General features: G+C 34.8%; 1 protein-coding gene across 1 annotated transcript in view; it reads right to left on the bottom strand.

Moving 5' to 3' along the window:
* The window catches only part of LOC149786253 (RING finger protein 17-like), a 200,178-nt gene that overhangs the window by 10,708 nt on the left and 172,620 nt on the right, over window positions 1-16,850 (bottom strand). Inside the window, exons 38-42 of the mRNA XM_089976633.1 lie at window positions 13,806-13,892; window positions 11,080-11,242; window positions 5,714-5,849; window positions 4,423-4,585; window positions 5-120 (exon numbers count right to left, since the gene is read on the bottom strand). Of these exons, the coding sequence (XP_089832759.1) occupies window positions 5-120; window positions 4,423-4,585; window positions 5,714-5,849; window positions 11,080-11,242; window positions 13,806-13,892 (665 nt within the window). The remainder of the gene's footprint in view (window positions 1-4; window positions 121-4,422; window positions 4,586-5,713; window positions 5,850-11,079; window positions 11,243-13,805; window positions 13,893-16,850) is intronic.

Genomic DNA, 16,850 nt, shown 5'->3' with positions numbered 1-16,850 from the left:
TCACAGACTGGACTCCACAGTGTGCTGAATTAGACCCTGATCCAAGGCAGGTTGATATGCCAGTCTAGTCACATTCTGGCCCAATACTTCATACAGGTCAACACTTACTGGTTTGTGGGACTGAAACAAGACAACACAGCAATACTAGTAGGTTATCTAAGTATGGCTGTACCTTGTTATAGTAAACCCTGTTGATGTAAATACCCTGATATCACAAACACCCACACTAAAGACCAAAGAATGCATATGCAATTAGAGAATTATATTTTATAACAAACATCTCTTTATAAACAGCTGCATGGACCCCAACCAGTCATTACTGCAAGAGATTACTGTACCAAATGCTCATGCTAAGAATTCTTTAGGTATTTCATAAAATTTTTGACAATGTACATCAATTTTTTGGAACACAGCCAATGTTCACTGAAGCCTCTGTCAGTATATCAAAGCACTTCAAAGGCGTGTAAAGAACCACAGTAGATCAGTGGTTAGCATACCTGATTTGTGACTGAAAAGGTACAGTTTTGAACCGTACGACTGGAACAGCCTGTGTTAGCTACCATGTGGTGTTCTTGGACAAGACACTTTAATCCAAGTTATCAGCACCAAAGAATATATTTGTTACCATGCAACTAAGCACTAAACCAAATCAAACTTCTGATGTGACAATAATCTATGGGTTTCTTAAGTAAAGGACTAGAGCTTTATCTTTCCAGAGCACCAGCTTTAATAAACACAATGCATTAGTGGCCTCTTAATAGTGTATTTGAAGATCCAGCTTTATGTTCCATCCGACATTACAGTAAACAGTAACATTACATTGGAGCCAGTAGTAACTTTACATCAGAGCAGAAGTAATATTACAACAGAGTATGTAGTAATATTACATCAGAATATGTTGCAATGTTACATCAGAGTAGACATAATATTACAAGAGTATATATTACTAATACATCAGAGTATTTAGTAATATTACATAATGGTATGTAGTAATCTTACATCAGAGTATGTAGTAATATTACATCAGAATATGTTGCAATATTACATCAGAGCAGACATAATATTACAAGAGTATATATTACTAATACATCAGAGTATTTAGTAATATTACATAATAGTATGTAGTAATCTTACATCAGAGTATGTAGTAATATTACATCAGAGCATTTAGCAATATTTATAGGTTACAGTATTTGTATGGGAAAATATGAACGAGTTTGGGGATGGAATACTGCACGACTTTGGGAGTGCAGTATATCCTTCTGACAAAACGCGTTCATATTTTCCATAGAAATGCAGTAACCTTTTTATTATATGCTCATTTTTTTATTCTACCTAAGGTTTAATTATATAAACAAAATACACAAGAAAGAACGTAAATGAATATATGCCGCATTCCAAACTAAATACACAAGCGCAGATTTATCATTACACAACAACATCATTATTAATGCGCACATAACTCTGCCCAGATAAATTTGAACTTTGTCGCGCGCTTGACATAACTTTCGAAAGAAAATGGCGTGTCTAGTTAAAATTGAAATTTGCAGTCATATTGTGAATGAATGCACACTGCAACAACTTTTCCATCTGATCTGGAATGAATAGATTTTGGCATTTTGTTTCGATTCGACGAAAGTTTGTGATTTTGGACTGGATTCATCTGTGCAAATTGTACATGAAATACATTGGATTGAAGTGGCACAGGAGAAGCGTGTTTACATCTGCAAGTGTGTTTGTTCTGTCATTGACTATTTGAAATCATTAATTCCATTTGATCTGGAATGAATCGATTTTGCTGTTTTGTTTTGATTCGACAAAAGTTTGTGATTTTGGACTGGATTCATCTGTGCAAATTATACATGAAATACATCGGATTGAAGCAGTGTGGGAGAAGTGTGTTTACATCTGCAAGTGTGTTTGTTCTGTCACTGACTATTTGAAATCATTATGTGGGAAAAATATGAAGTGTTTCAATTGCAATTATCAAAAAGACTCTACTGAATTTAATGTCTATTTCATTTTGAGTACAGTAAGGAAGATGTAATTGCACTTGGAATATAGTCGAAATTACAGTACAATTTCGAAATGTGTAACCGACTTGATTATCAAGCTTGAGAACTCATGACATGGCTCATGTAATTCGGATTTGCAGAACTAAGAGAATATATTTTGAGGAAATTCTGGATGTAAAACTGTAAGTATATTTTTTTGCCATTCTTATTACCAGCTAAAGAAGACAGTTTATGCCTTAATAGCTTGCATGTCATTTGTAGATACCAAGCAATTTTATGAAATCTGAAACAATGTATCAAAAAGTTAATGTGGAATGTAGCAAAACAGTTGGTATGTTGCAGTCCATGAAACATCTGCTTTTGTTCATTCAAAAACAAATTTAATCAACCAAAACGTATTGTGTCTACTATGTGAATGTACATGATTTGTTTACAAAGTAGTTCCTAATACTACTATTGGGCACACGTGCCCAGTGCATGGGTGCAATATGAAGGTGTGCAATATCGTAAAATATTGAATGATTCTGATAATGTAAAGTTAACGGAGAAAAAAATGAGCATATAATAATACATCATAGTATATAGTAATATTACAGAGTATATAGTAATATTACTTCAGAGTAGGTAGTAATATTACATCAGAGTATATAGTAAAATTACTGCAGAGTAGGTAATAATATTACATCAGAGTATGTAGTAATATTACATCAGAGCATGTAGTAATATTACAGAATATAGTAATATTATATCAGAGTTTGTAGAACTATTACATCAGAGTATATAGTAATATTACAGAGTATATAGTACTATTACTTCAGAGTATGAAGTAATATTACATCAGAGCATGCAGTAATATTACAGAGAATATAGTACTATTATATCAGAGTTTGTAGAACTATTACATCAGAGTATATAGTAATATTACATCAGAGTATACGGTAATATTACTTCAGAGCATATAGTAATATTACTTCAGAGTATATAGTAAAATTACTTCAGAGTATGCAGTAATATTATACCAGAGCATGTAGTAATATTACAGAGAATATAGTACTATTATATCAGAGTTTGTAGAACTATTACATCAGAGTATATAGTAATATTACATCAGAGTATATAGTAATATTACATCAGAGTATATAGTAATATTACTTCAGAGCATATAGTAATATTACTTCAAAGTATATAGTAAAATTACTTCAGAGTATGTAGTAATATTACATCAGAGTATATAGTACTAGCTGAGAGTAGAATATTTCATAAGTAATATTACATCAGTGTAACAATATTAGAGTATGTAGTAACATTACATCAAAGTAGAATATTAAATCAGAAAATTACATCTGAGTATGAAGTAATATTACATCAGAGTATATTGTAACATTGCATCAAAGCATGTATTAATATTACATCCGAGTTAGTATTACATATAAGCATGTAGCAATGTTACATCAGAATATTAAGTAATATTACATCACAGCTTGTGGTATTGCATCAGAGCATGTAGTAATATTACATCATATTATATAATAATATTACATCCAAGTAAAAATAACATATCAAATATCAAACTGAATGCAAAAACTTATAATAATAAGATATACAGTCTTAATGTTGATGCCATTGATGCCACCATTACAGGTAAGGCAGGAAATCCTACCAAATAAGGATACAAACTTTAAGAGACATAGTACAATCTTTAACAGATTCTTAATGGTTATGTTGTAGGTGAGGCAGGAATCCAAGCATATTCGGAAACAATTTTAAAACTTTAATCTTGAAGTTAGCAGCAGTTCCACTTGCAGTGCTGAACGCTATTCTAGAGGTCAGAGTTGGACACAGCCTATTTTATAGGACAGTGTTGGACACAGCCTATTCAATAGGGCAGTGTTGGACACAGCCTATTCCATAGGACAGTGTTGGACACAGCCTATTCTATAGGACAGTGTTGGACAGCCTATTCAATAGGACAGATCAGCCTATTCTATAGGACAGTGTTGGACAGAGCCTATTCAATAGGACAGTTTTGGATACAGCCTATTCAATAGGACAGCATTAGACACAGCCTATTCAACAGGACAGATCAGCCTTTTCAATAAGACAGTGTTGGACACAGCCTATTTAATAAGACAGTGTTGGACATGGCCAATTCTATCGGACAGTGTTGGACACAGCCTATTCTATAGGACAGTGTTGGACACAGCCGATTCAATAGGACAGATCAGCCTATTCTATAGGACAATGTTGTACACAGCCGATTCAATAGGACAGTGTTGGACACAGCCTATTTTATAGGATAGATCAGCCGATTCAACAGGACAGTGTTGGACACAGCCTATTCTATCGGACAGTAAGATAAAAATTGGTATTCCAACCCTACCATGATAGACTGAAGGAAGCTACTTACTCTGATACATGCTAGTATTGGCTTCTGACTGATACACTGTGCCACAACCTGTAATGCCTCCTTTCTCCATGACAACATGCCAATAGGCGGAGAGATATCATGCAGCTTACAGCGCACTGCCTGGGCTGGGAGACTCACATACTTTGGTGGAAGACATCGCAGTCTGCAAACAAAATGTATGATATTGATAGCACTGGTGGTCAGTAAGAACATATTTAATTGATAAATTTTAAATGCATCATATTTACCTGGGTATTTCAGAAGCAATTTCAGTTTACTGCAAATTCTATTTTACAAAAGCTTTGAATTAACTTATCATAATGTCTATTGCAACCATGATCTCTTTTTACTGGTAAACATGACTTTTTTTATACTTACTAAATGAAAAGTGCATCTATGCCAGAGAAAGCAAATATTGTGAATTTTTGTTATAGTCCACAGCAGGAATATATCAATATTCAAAATCAGGGAAAACAAAACATAAACTTGGACCCCAGAAAATGTTCCATTATTAGCAATCTAAACAGCTTTGTCATGGGGACTGGTTTGTTCAAGACCACTTTTTATTAGTTGGATGTTGTTGTTGTTGTAGGGTTTAACAAAAAAATTTCAGCATATGATAGGCTATACATGGTGGCCAGTATTAATGGTGGAGGAAGAACCCGGGAAATCCCCGGAAAGAACCACCAACCCTCGAGAAGCTACTGGCAAGCTTTCTCACATACCCACATTGACCGAATCCAGAGTTGGATGTCATTCTTTCATATAAGGACTTCACATATACAAATAGCTTCAACAATCAGAAAAATTATAACTCTAGTAAGGAGAAAAGCTCAACAATTTGTTTGCAGATGAGAATAAATTAGAGTAATTTATATAAGTGGGAATAATCTCAAAGCTCAACAATTTGTTTGCAGGTGAGAATAAATTAGAGTAATTTATATAAGTGGGAATAATCTCCAGTAATTTTGACTAACTGTAAGTGAGAATAACCTCCAGTAAAGAGAACATACCAATCTGTTTGTATATCAGAATAAACTCTGGTAAGGAGAAGAACTTAACAATCTGTTTTTATATTAGAATAATCGCCAGTAAAAATAAGAGCTAACCAATCCTAAAATAAGATATAATTTACATTTAATGTTAAAGACGATACACTGCACTTTTGCTGAAACAAAATATTAATAGAAAGCGAACTCTTATAATATTGTTTTATTCAAAATGAACACAAAATGTTAATATTTCTTAATTGCTTGCTCCCATGACTGCTGCTGCAAAAAGAAATTCCTACCTGTCAAGAGAAACAAGTTCAGAGTTGCCATAGTCCACATACAGCACCAGAACCTGCCCAGCTGAGTCATCCTTGTCTACAATCAGGGCACGGTACCAACACTGGTCGAAACTAAACTGAGCACAGCAAGCCAGACCTGAAATATTTACTTCTTATTATATTCAGACATTGACAGATAAAGAGCCTGCACAGGAATGTTTTAAACATAATTTCAGATTCTGTTTTGATACATTAATATACACAAACATGTTTCCACTATCTTTCATAAAGTATATTTTTTAGATTGGTTGTAAATTTAGCTTATTCACTGTGTGGCAAGTTAAAACTAAATAAACTAGATTATAGTACAAGTCACCAACCCATGAGAAGTTACTGGCAAGCTTTCTCACATACCACACTGACCGAGCCCGAGACTCAAACCTATGCAGATAGAGGTGAGATGGCAATGATCCATTTTGGTGAGCACTTTAGACCACTCGGCCACTCAAGGCCCCTGTTGTTTTGTTACACATAAATTAAATACATTCACACACACACAAACACACACGTAAAACTTATGCAGGATTATCTTGAATTTTAAGAGTACACAGCAAATGAAAAGCTTTGTGTCATAGACAGGGTTCATAATGGTGAAGTGAGATCGAAAGTTTGAAGTGAACTCAAAATTGCAGAGTTGACACTTGAATGTTGGCTCAAGGATATGAAATTTTGGGATTACTTGCATGATGTTAATTCTGATGATCGGTTCAAATGAAATGAGCATGGACTGCAAATGACACAGAATTATATGATAATGCATACATAATTGCTAAATGTCCCCATTCATTCAGCTGCTGAGAAAAATCTATTTTTGACCGAACTGTAATGGTTGATTTGGGGAGTTTGAAATGTCTTGCTGTTACTCGAATTTATTGCAATTTGGAGAAATTTACAACTTCCTATTTTTGCTTTAATGTAAAACGCTTGTAGTGCCCTCGCCTGACATCATCATTTTCGTAGGCATCATCTCTCCTGACTGGGGTCTCCAATTTTGTGTCTTTCTGCAGCTGGTTCATTTTATTTTACATCACACTCCTCCTCCCTAGCACGCTCTTTTGGTCAACCTACGGGCCTCTAAGGTGAAGCTTTAGGCAACGCATTTTCTTTCCATGCATGAGGCAAGGCCTTTTCACTACTTGACTATCGCACTACAAACTTATCCATAATAGCGGAGATCTATAATGTGGTTTATTTTGTTTTATTTTTATTCCCCTTTATATATGCTATGTATGCGATAACAATGACTGCGAGGAATCACTTTTTGTGTAAATGTGTGAGAAGTTATCGTTTCAAAGTGTTCCACTGTTTCTATTTATTTTCAAAATCCCAGTGAAAAGCGGTAAAAAGAAATCAAAGTTGGTTTCCCCATGTCAGCCAACTTTGTATACACATGTATAGTTATAAAAAAATCTTCCCACTAAAAGGAATCCAAAGTATGCTTCCAGGGTCGGCTTGCTTTCTAATAAATTAACTTTGTATTCGATATCCTACTGGTAAGTTCAAACAATGAATTTATGGCTGTTACAAAGTGTGTTTATTCAACACCTGGGCTTTCATTTATATGCCATCTGTAGTCATAATTGACACAAATGGGTTTTGAGTTCATCAGTGTAAATAGTATACACAGCATTAACTTTCTTTAATTATACTTTCTGTAATCCATGGAATCAAAAAGACTGTCATTTGTACTCAATGAATGTATTTCTAATAATGATTTTAGTTTGCAAGATATTGTCATATTGTTACCCTGGAAATAATACACTCTTGGTTATTTTGTACCTTACACCATGTCACGCATAAATGGCAGGTGCTTTCGAGCAATAGGGTTGATAATTCTCTCTCTTTCTCTCATTCATATGTGATTTTGCAGGATCCAGTTTTCATTCTCATGACATTCAAACCTCTGAGGACAACCAAACATGATTCGTTTTTCAATAATCACATCTATGACCAATTTGTTGTGTTGTCTGACAAGCGATAACACTATGGATGCATGTGCTACTGATATGGAGTTTGTGGATATATTATTTCTTTAATAAAACACTAATGATGACCAAAAGGTGAATAAATGATAATAGTATAAGGTTAGTTTCTTTCATTTTATTATCAAATAAGCATTTTATTTTTCTATTTTATTGTAACATGTGGTGGGGCTGGTTGCGGCGGGGGCTCAAATTGAAGACAATTTATTTCATTTCCTAAGTCTTGGGACACATGATGTAGGTTTAAAAATTTTCACCACATGTTCTTGGACACAAAAAAAATAATTACTTTTTCATGTCCGAACATATGTGGTAAATACGGCAGTTCCTATTATGTAGAGAAATAAAAGCTGCTTGTATATGTTTTCATTTATTGTACAATAGCTTGAGAAGCACAGCACTCCAGCACTATAAGGCCCATCATTATAACAAGGTTATAAAGCACGTACAGTTATGCATCCCATTTCATTATTCAGTATTAGAATGATATGTAATGTGCACTTTCTTATAAGCTCATCCACTGTAAAGCAGTGCACTATATGGTCCCCATGGGCAGTGTTATAATGAGGTGTTATAATGAGTACTGTATGTGTAATGTGCTTCATTACAAGGTGATCTCACCATAAGGCGTATACTCTATGACTACCTTAGAAACAGATATAATGAGGGAATACAATAATCATCATGTACTTCATTATAAGGCAGATTCTACCTCTAGAACAATTCTCAAGACAGAGAAAATGTCAGAAAGTACAGATAATGACTAAGATTCATAGCAAACCATGGAGATTCCAGTGCCAACTCAGCATAAAAGTTTATTGTCTGGAGAGATATGCTCAGTTAATCAGACCTTGAAATCTGAAGTGATATTTGTCATGTGTGTGTGTGTGTGTGTGTGTGTGTGTGTGTGTGTGTGTGTGTGTGTGTGATTTGGATTTTTAATGTAGTTTTATCAATTTTTCAGTCATATCACTACGATGTCTGCAGTGTGGCAGTTTATAGTGATGCCTAGTACTGTGGCATCATGTCAAAGACATGTAGTATAATGTCCCACCCAGTCATATTATCCTGATACCAGGCCGATCAGTCCTAACACTAACCTCTTAATGCTGAGCGCCAAGCGAGGCAGCTGTTAGTACCAGTCTTTGGTATGACTCGGCCAGGTATTGAACCTCTAACCACTAGACCACCAGAGCGGTCTTGTCAAGTGTGTTACAAATTGCAAATACCATCATGCTCTCATTTTGATTTGTTGAAAAAGTTTTTAGACCCATTAAATTCATGTTTGGTAATTATTAACCTCTGTGAATTAATTTTTTGTTTTTTTGCATTCAACTGTAACTAAATCTATTTATTGATCAATAATTCTATCTGCTGAATATAAAAAATTGAAAGCAACACAAATTTGGACTCTCAAATTGTTTCTCAAAATGAATGTTGGTCTTTTCAAAGAAAGAAATCTCATTTAATTTTGAACAGATAATAAACATATAATGTATCCAAATCAACACAAAAGCAGTGAAAGTAATGTATTTAGCAGTACACATGCTATGAGTAACGGAATCGTGTAGAATCATAAATTTAATGATCTCTTTGATATAGTAAAACTATACCATTATGAAGATAATTTATTCAAATTTAATTTCAAAACAATAATAAAATAATTATTCAACAATGTAACCTGCCACCCTCACCACCGCCCACATACATCTCTCTCAATCAATTTCCATCCTTTTATTACCTTTCTATAGTTCCCTTGATAACTCGCACCATCACTTCGAATGCAGTCGATGTTGTGAGTGAGTCATTGAGGGAGCAATGTATAAAGGTACATACTAAATTTGGCTGAAGTTCCAAATCTGGAGAAACTTCTACCATCGAAATCATGCTCATTCAAAGTCTCAACAGTATAAAACAACATGCCAAACTTGGTTGAAATCGACTTACTGATTATACAAATTCTAGCTTAAACAGCAATTTTTAAAAGCATTCTACTACAATTTGGTCATGTGATATCATGAAATTGGCACGTGTATGACATCACAGGGATATCCACCTGAACTCTTTATGGTAGTCAAGCATATGATGATGTAGCTGAAATGATCCCTATGATATTTATCTGTTAGTGGATTATATGACTATAAAGTAAAATTAACATAGTCCTTTAAATCACCAAGCCCTCATAATCCAACTGTCATATGAGTGGGGAATAAAATGGCAGAAGATGACAACAAAGTAAAGTTTTAGTTCAGACAAATTGATGAGGATTTATAAATAATAATTCTATGTCTTGCCTGATCAACTGTGGCATCATCTAAAAACCTTTCAAAGTCACCTATGTGATATGTGGGTCAGTGACATACATTTACCTGTAGTGAGTAATACTTTCCAAAATGAATACGTACAACAGGGTCAGAGAAAAACATAATATTGGGAAAAGGAGGATATTGTGACCTAATATTGGGAAAAGTAGGATATTGTGACCTACTTTTCTCATGATGAGTATTACACTCTAAAATGAATGTTCCCATTGAGTTTCAAAACCAAAATATAACAGAGAGATGGAAATGAAGTCAATGCAAAACTTTTCCTTTACTAACTTTGTGAAAAGTAGGTCATTGTGATCTACTCTACCTAGGGGGGTATGGTCATCCAAGTCTAACACATCCATTAATATACTGAGCTAAATTTAAACACTTAAGGTTGATGACAACAATTACACCATAAGAAAGTGATCCATATGTCTCACTTATCATCCAGACATGACAAAACAGTCTCAAACTGAAAAATACTATAATAACTTAAGTTTGAAAAGTAGGTCACTGTGGCTGATTTGTGACTGGTAATTAGTATCCTCCAGGATGAATGTATCCATTAGGTTTCATGACTGTGCATACAAAAGACAAAAAACCCAGAACAAAATGCAAAAACATAATCACAGCAGCATTAAACATAGATCAATATGACCTACTTTTGCCTGTGTGAATAGTACCCTCCTTGATAGTTTCAGGACTGTATATAAACTGTATCACAAAAATGAATCTAAATGTGAAAACATAATCAGTACTGCAGTTCAAGCATGTCACTGTGACTCTAGGTCTGGCCTATGCTTCTCACATGAGAATACAATCATCTGCAATATTTTCCATATCTGTCTCCATGTCTGCTTTTTTTAAACATTTGCTGAAGTTGATTGTGCAGGTCATTTATTCCATTGTACCTTAAAGGCTGTAAGCAAAGCTAGTGACATGTAAAGATAGTGACTTAATGCAGGAACAGGCAGTCTCACAATAAAAACTGGATTATACTGAGAATTACATAACTACCCTGATTTTGGCAAATTACCTGTTGAAGGAATGGGCAGGGCAGGAAATGTGGGGGCTTTTTGATTCAGGTCTCTGGCCAACTGTTCCAGCTTCTCCAAATATCCCTCGATTTTTTCCACCTTTTGTATCTCTTCCACTGAAAGGTCTTCCGCTGAATGTTGCTTCTCATGTTGGAAGTACACCTATATTACAAAAGCAAAATGGAGAAATGAAGTCTTAGTTTTTATTACACACTGTTCCTGATCAAATATTTTATTATTCGACAGTGAAAAATCAAGTAATGATGTCAAACAAAGGTTTATGGAAATATCATATCATTATATAAACCGTAATTTCGATGCTAGTCAGAGATGTGAACTACTGTTACTCCAACATTGTCAATTATGGTGAGAATGAATCTGGTTCTTTAACTCTCTTTAGTTTTGCCAAATTTAGAAAGAAAGGAAAAATCATACATGTACGAACAGAATCAATAAATCTCTATAGTGGAAAAATACATCTTAACAGTTTTAGGACTGTACATACAACAGTGTCACAGAAATGAGCTACATATGAAAACGGAATCAGTGGTGAAGTACAAGCAGGTCACTATGACAATAGGTCTAGCCAATGCTCTGCAACCATAGCTACCTAGTGGTGGTGAGGGGAAGTATGGGGAAGAGTTATGAAGAGTTTCTTCTCTTCATCTATGTGGACTGTCAAATCTTTCCATGACTGCTGGATCTGAGTGGTTGCTGACTTTTTTCCTAATGTTAATGCGATCATAACTGTATTCAAAGGAGAAATAGGACAAAAGTTGGAAGGGTTTGTATGGTCTGTCTCCGTGTTTAGAGACTGCAATCACTGTTGCATCTTGCAAAAACTGCGCAAAGTTCCCCGTTTTCCCAAATTTTACTACAAATATTTAGTAGTGTATTGAGTGCTGTTAAAAGGCAAGTGTTCAAAAGTTGATAGTGCCAATTATCTGGTCCTTCTGATGTGTTGTGAGTTCTTCTAGTTTTCTGAGGGTCAAAGCTTTACTGTAGGCTTCATTGTCAGCAGATTTAAAATTTAAAGGAACCTATTCTTTCAGCTTTCTGGCACAGTGGACGTTTTCAGAACAATTCTGAGGTCTTGAGAGCATTTTGGCTAATGTATTTGAGATTTCAGGTACAGTCGTGACAATTTCATCTAAATTTTTAAAAATATGAGACAGCTGCTTTTTTTTTCCCTGTTATTTTTCACACCATACACCTTTTCAGCAGAGAGAGAGTTCAACTGCGACAGAATCTCCATTTTTATTCTCGCTCCATCCAATGTTCTGATGAGATTTAACTCTGAATATATGGTTGCCTCAGGATTTTCTGTAAACAGTACAATGTAGGCAAACTATTGCTGTCTTATTGTTCCCTGCCTCAACCAGGTTTTGGAGCAGACCATTTGATTTTATGGGTCAAGGGGGATTCCCAATAAATAAAAAAGATCGAGGAAAGAAAACAAATAATCCCTATACAAATCAAGACCACAAAACTTTAATAAGAGACAGAACTTTCTGAGGTAAGATGTCAGAGTGAGGTGGGGGTTGGGGTGGAAAAAAAGTAATGCTATTGGGATTGATTACCACTGCTACATCCTCCTGATGGAATAAATGCCTGACAAGAGTTCAAAATTTGTTCAAACCTCTGGTGTGAACACCTTTCATTCCTGAGACACTGCTACACAATTCACCTGCCATGATATCTTGGGCAGTTATCAATTGCAAAATTTCTTGCAACATGCAATGCATTTCCTATACAGTATTTTCCTAGGAAATCATCCTAATTTGGAACTACAACGAACTCTTTGGGCATAGATGTAAATAAAAATGTATCAGACATACATGTATGGTTCATTTCCCTGTCATAAAAATAATGAGGCAGATTATGCATTCATTGACTATTTCAATCCTGTACTGGCTTTGGTACAACTTGTCTGGGACACATACCGGCAAAAATGGTTTCTTTTTGTGAGTCGATGAATTACTTGGTAAATTGTGTTCCAATATTACAAAGCATGACTATAAATATGACAGAGCAATATTTCTATATTAGCCAATAATTTTCAATCTGCCATTGATTCAACATTACCTGTGAACATGTGATAGATTTAATCTGACTGAACATTTAGTTGATACAAGGTCAGTCTTGATATCCTAAGTGGCCCTTAACAGTCCAAAAAGCAAAAGAAATCTGAGGTAATTCATTCCTACTATGCAAGCAAGATACATCTGTACAATACCTATTCTGGCGCTAATAAAACATTCCACCTGAAGTCAGACTACTGTCATGTTGTTCAACTAATATTTTGTTATGGGTGGCAAAATATTTTCGGATGAGAACAATCTAATACTGAAGCAGAATTTAACTGTCTGTTAATTTTTTGGTCATGAATATTAATTTTAGCAGTACTTAGTTTCACAGATTTTGGAAGGAGTCCCATTTTTACATAGATGAATCACTGTTGGATCCTTTTATTTTGTGGTTTACCATTAAACCCACAAACATTTTACTCTACAGAAAACTTAATTCACATTATGGTTTACTCTGTTATATGGAAAAGCTGAAAAATTTCCAAAATAAATTACTAATTTACTGATCTGAAGAGGCTATCATGTGCTTATAGTGTTTTCCTTAAAAATCGGCCACAGTTTATTTATTCTTCCATGATGAACAGGGGTGCTCACCTAAATTTCTGCATGTCTTATAGACAAAGAACTAAGCAACTTACAGTGTCAGGCAGCTCAACATTAGTGACACAGACAGGAAATCTTTTTCCAACTGGATACAGCTCCATGGTTTTAAAGGCATTGGAAGTCTGAAAAGTAAAGCAGATGCACTTTCATTTTAATTATGTAATTATATGGGGTGAAACGATTCATCAATACTTTTGCTGAAACAATACACATATCAATACAAGACACGGAGAATCAATACAAAACGATACTTACAGTATGCATGTTATTTTAGTCATCAGCATTCATGAATAATTATTATTAGTTGCTTTGTCATTCTGTAAAATTATAATCCATCTGAAACAGCATTTGCAGTCACAGGCACTCATGTTTATTAGTCAAAACAAAAAAGATTATTTGAGAATACACATTTGCCATCTAAAATTTAACACAAAGCGACACAGTTCGTGATCTGCCCCCCCCCCATGCCATGCTAATTATCTTAACCCAAAAATACATTCCAAATGTGTTCCACATCTTTAAAGAAGTACTTTACTCATCATTTAATAACCACTTTCACTTGATGTTTTTACTCTGAATTGTTATCTTGACTCCTTTGGTCAGTTTGAAAGCTATGCTACCAGTATGTTGACATATGTTACACTGAATTCTTATTTGTGGTCATTGCTTGTTTCGCTCCATGTTAAACAATAACCACCAATCAGAAATCAATGTAGCTTATTCTCTGCATGACCAACAAGAAGTATTGACAGAGCAACAGAGAGACTTTGTGGGGAAAGTCATTAGATATGTCAAGTACTTTAGCGGAGATGCTGTCTGGGTGTTCCATTGCTCGAATCATGCAAAATTTGTATGAATTCGTGCACTTGGAGAACAGTGAAATGTGAGAATTCACGCAAATTTGTTGAAAGTCCCACATATGAAAATGTGCTTGGCAAAGTATACAATTTTTATTTAACTGTTCTTGTTACGACATCTGTTTCTCGGGTAGCAACTGTTCCACATCGTGGTTCTTCAAGCACGACATGAATGATCATGAAATTAAATTTTATTAGGACAGTGTGCCCAGGGATAAAAGTTATGGCATAGTTTGAACTATTCATGAAGAAAATTTTACAAACGTGTGTTTAAAATACGAGCTACCTAGAAAACCCAAAATGTCTGATTCCTGGCAGGAAATAAAATGTGACAGATTCTGTTGGTATTTAACCTTTCCCATGCCTGATTTGTTTTAGATGAGAATTTCTTTGCACGAGAAAACTGCATTATTTCCTTTTTTGTGTGAAGAAAATGTTGTAATGTCTTTCTTCCAAGTGTATCTGAGATACAAAATTGATAATATGTTTTCAAAACATTGATGTTGTACAAAACAAAGGGAGTCAAGAAGCCATCATTAAATGGCCTAAAATGTTGGATAAAACTCACTGAAACCAACAGGTAGTCTGTTTGAAAGTACTGTTATCTACTCATCAATGAGAACTGCATAAAAATACATGATAAAAATATGTCTATCTGTAGTTTGCATATAAATATATGATAAATATATGTCTATCTGTAGTCTGCATACTGGAAATAGGAATAGAATGTCAACATACATGACAGGGTGCCACCTACCTTCTAAAGTTGGAAAGGCCATCAAGTTCGTATGTTTATCAATATGTATTGTATCGCAGGCTGTGTATCGTGAACTGAATCGATTTGAGGTATATGTGTATCATTTCACCCCTAGTAATTATGCATTTTACTTAATATATATAAAGACACTGAAATCATACATTTGACAGAACAGAGAAGCCAGCTTGGGATAAATTGGGAGAGTCCCAAAATTTGGTCACGAGTTTTGACTTCACAATTTGGAGGATTTTCACAGAAAATGACAAATTTTTCATTGTAGCAATGGTCTTCTTGTCCAAATGAGGACCCAAAGTAGTTTTTGTCCATTTCTATGAGAACTTTTGTACCATTTCTGAGACAGGGAACATTATTCTGTCTAGAACTGCTAATGTATGTGTATTATTTGGATTTTTAACCCAGTCTTAAGAATTTTTCAGTCATATTGCTACAATGTCTGCAGTGTGGCAGTTTTGAGCGATGTTTAGCACTGGGGCATTATGCCGGAGACATGTAGCATCATGTCCCACCTAGTCACATTATCCTGACACCAGGCCGACCAGTCCTAACACTAACCTGTAAATGCTGAGTGCCAAGCGAGGCACCTGTTAGTACCATTTTTATAAGTCTTTGGTATGACTTGGCCGTGGTTTGAACACATGACCTCCTGCATTCAAGGCAGACGCTCTAACCACTAGGTCACCAGAGCAGTCAGCATCTTCTACTGCTAAATGTGAGACTATGTTATCTATAATGTTAGCAAACAATGTCTCGATCTGTATATTTTTAATGACATTTAATGCAGATTCTGCCAACTTGGATTTCAGTGATGGAATATTTGTTGTCACATTTAATAGGTTTAATGTGCTACATGTCATATCATTCTTGATACCATAGCAGATTTTAAAATCGGCTTTATGGTAAAGGCAGGATGCATATTTGTGCCTTATTTTGTTCCAAGCAGTGAAATTTTCATTTCCAGACATCACAGAATTTCATGTGATATTTTGGTTGCATAGATTCTGGCATTTTGGAGATCAAGCATGCTTAGACATCTTAAAACATTTTAAAACCAAAACCAGATGAACCCTTTTTGTAATCAAACAATAATCATTTAAACTCATTAATACTTCTGATTAATATAATCCGTGTCAACAATCTTCAAACAGTGAAGCCAACCAACCCTGCAGACAGAATCAGAAGCATGTTAATTGTTTTATGCTGCTTGATATTAGCAACTAACCAACTAATACATCCTGCACTGCATCAGCCAGTTCAGTCTTGTGATCACATGTAGTATTACCATAAATATACTACACTGGAAACAAGGTATGAAGGCAATGGAAAAAAAATCACATTTTACAATTAGGATTCTGTGGACATGAAATATTTCATTGAGTGATGTGAGGGACAGGAAATGCCCCTCATCTTGGGAGAAAAACCATTCCATCCAGGAGGTTCACATATAT

Source organism: Sinohyriopsis cumingii, chromosome 12 (genome assembly GCF_028554795.1).
Source record: "Sinohyriopsis cumingii isolate HCF-2022 chromosome 12, ASM2855479v2, whole genome shotgun sequence".
NCBI lineage: Eukaryota > Metazoa > Mollusca > Bivalvia > Unionida > Unionidae > Sinohyriopsis > Sinohyriopsis cumingii.
The sequence above is the reverse complement of the archived record's forward strand: the minus strand, read 5'-3'. Positions and strand labels throughout refer to the sequence as shown.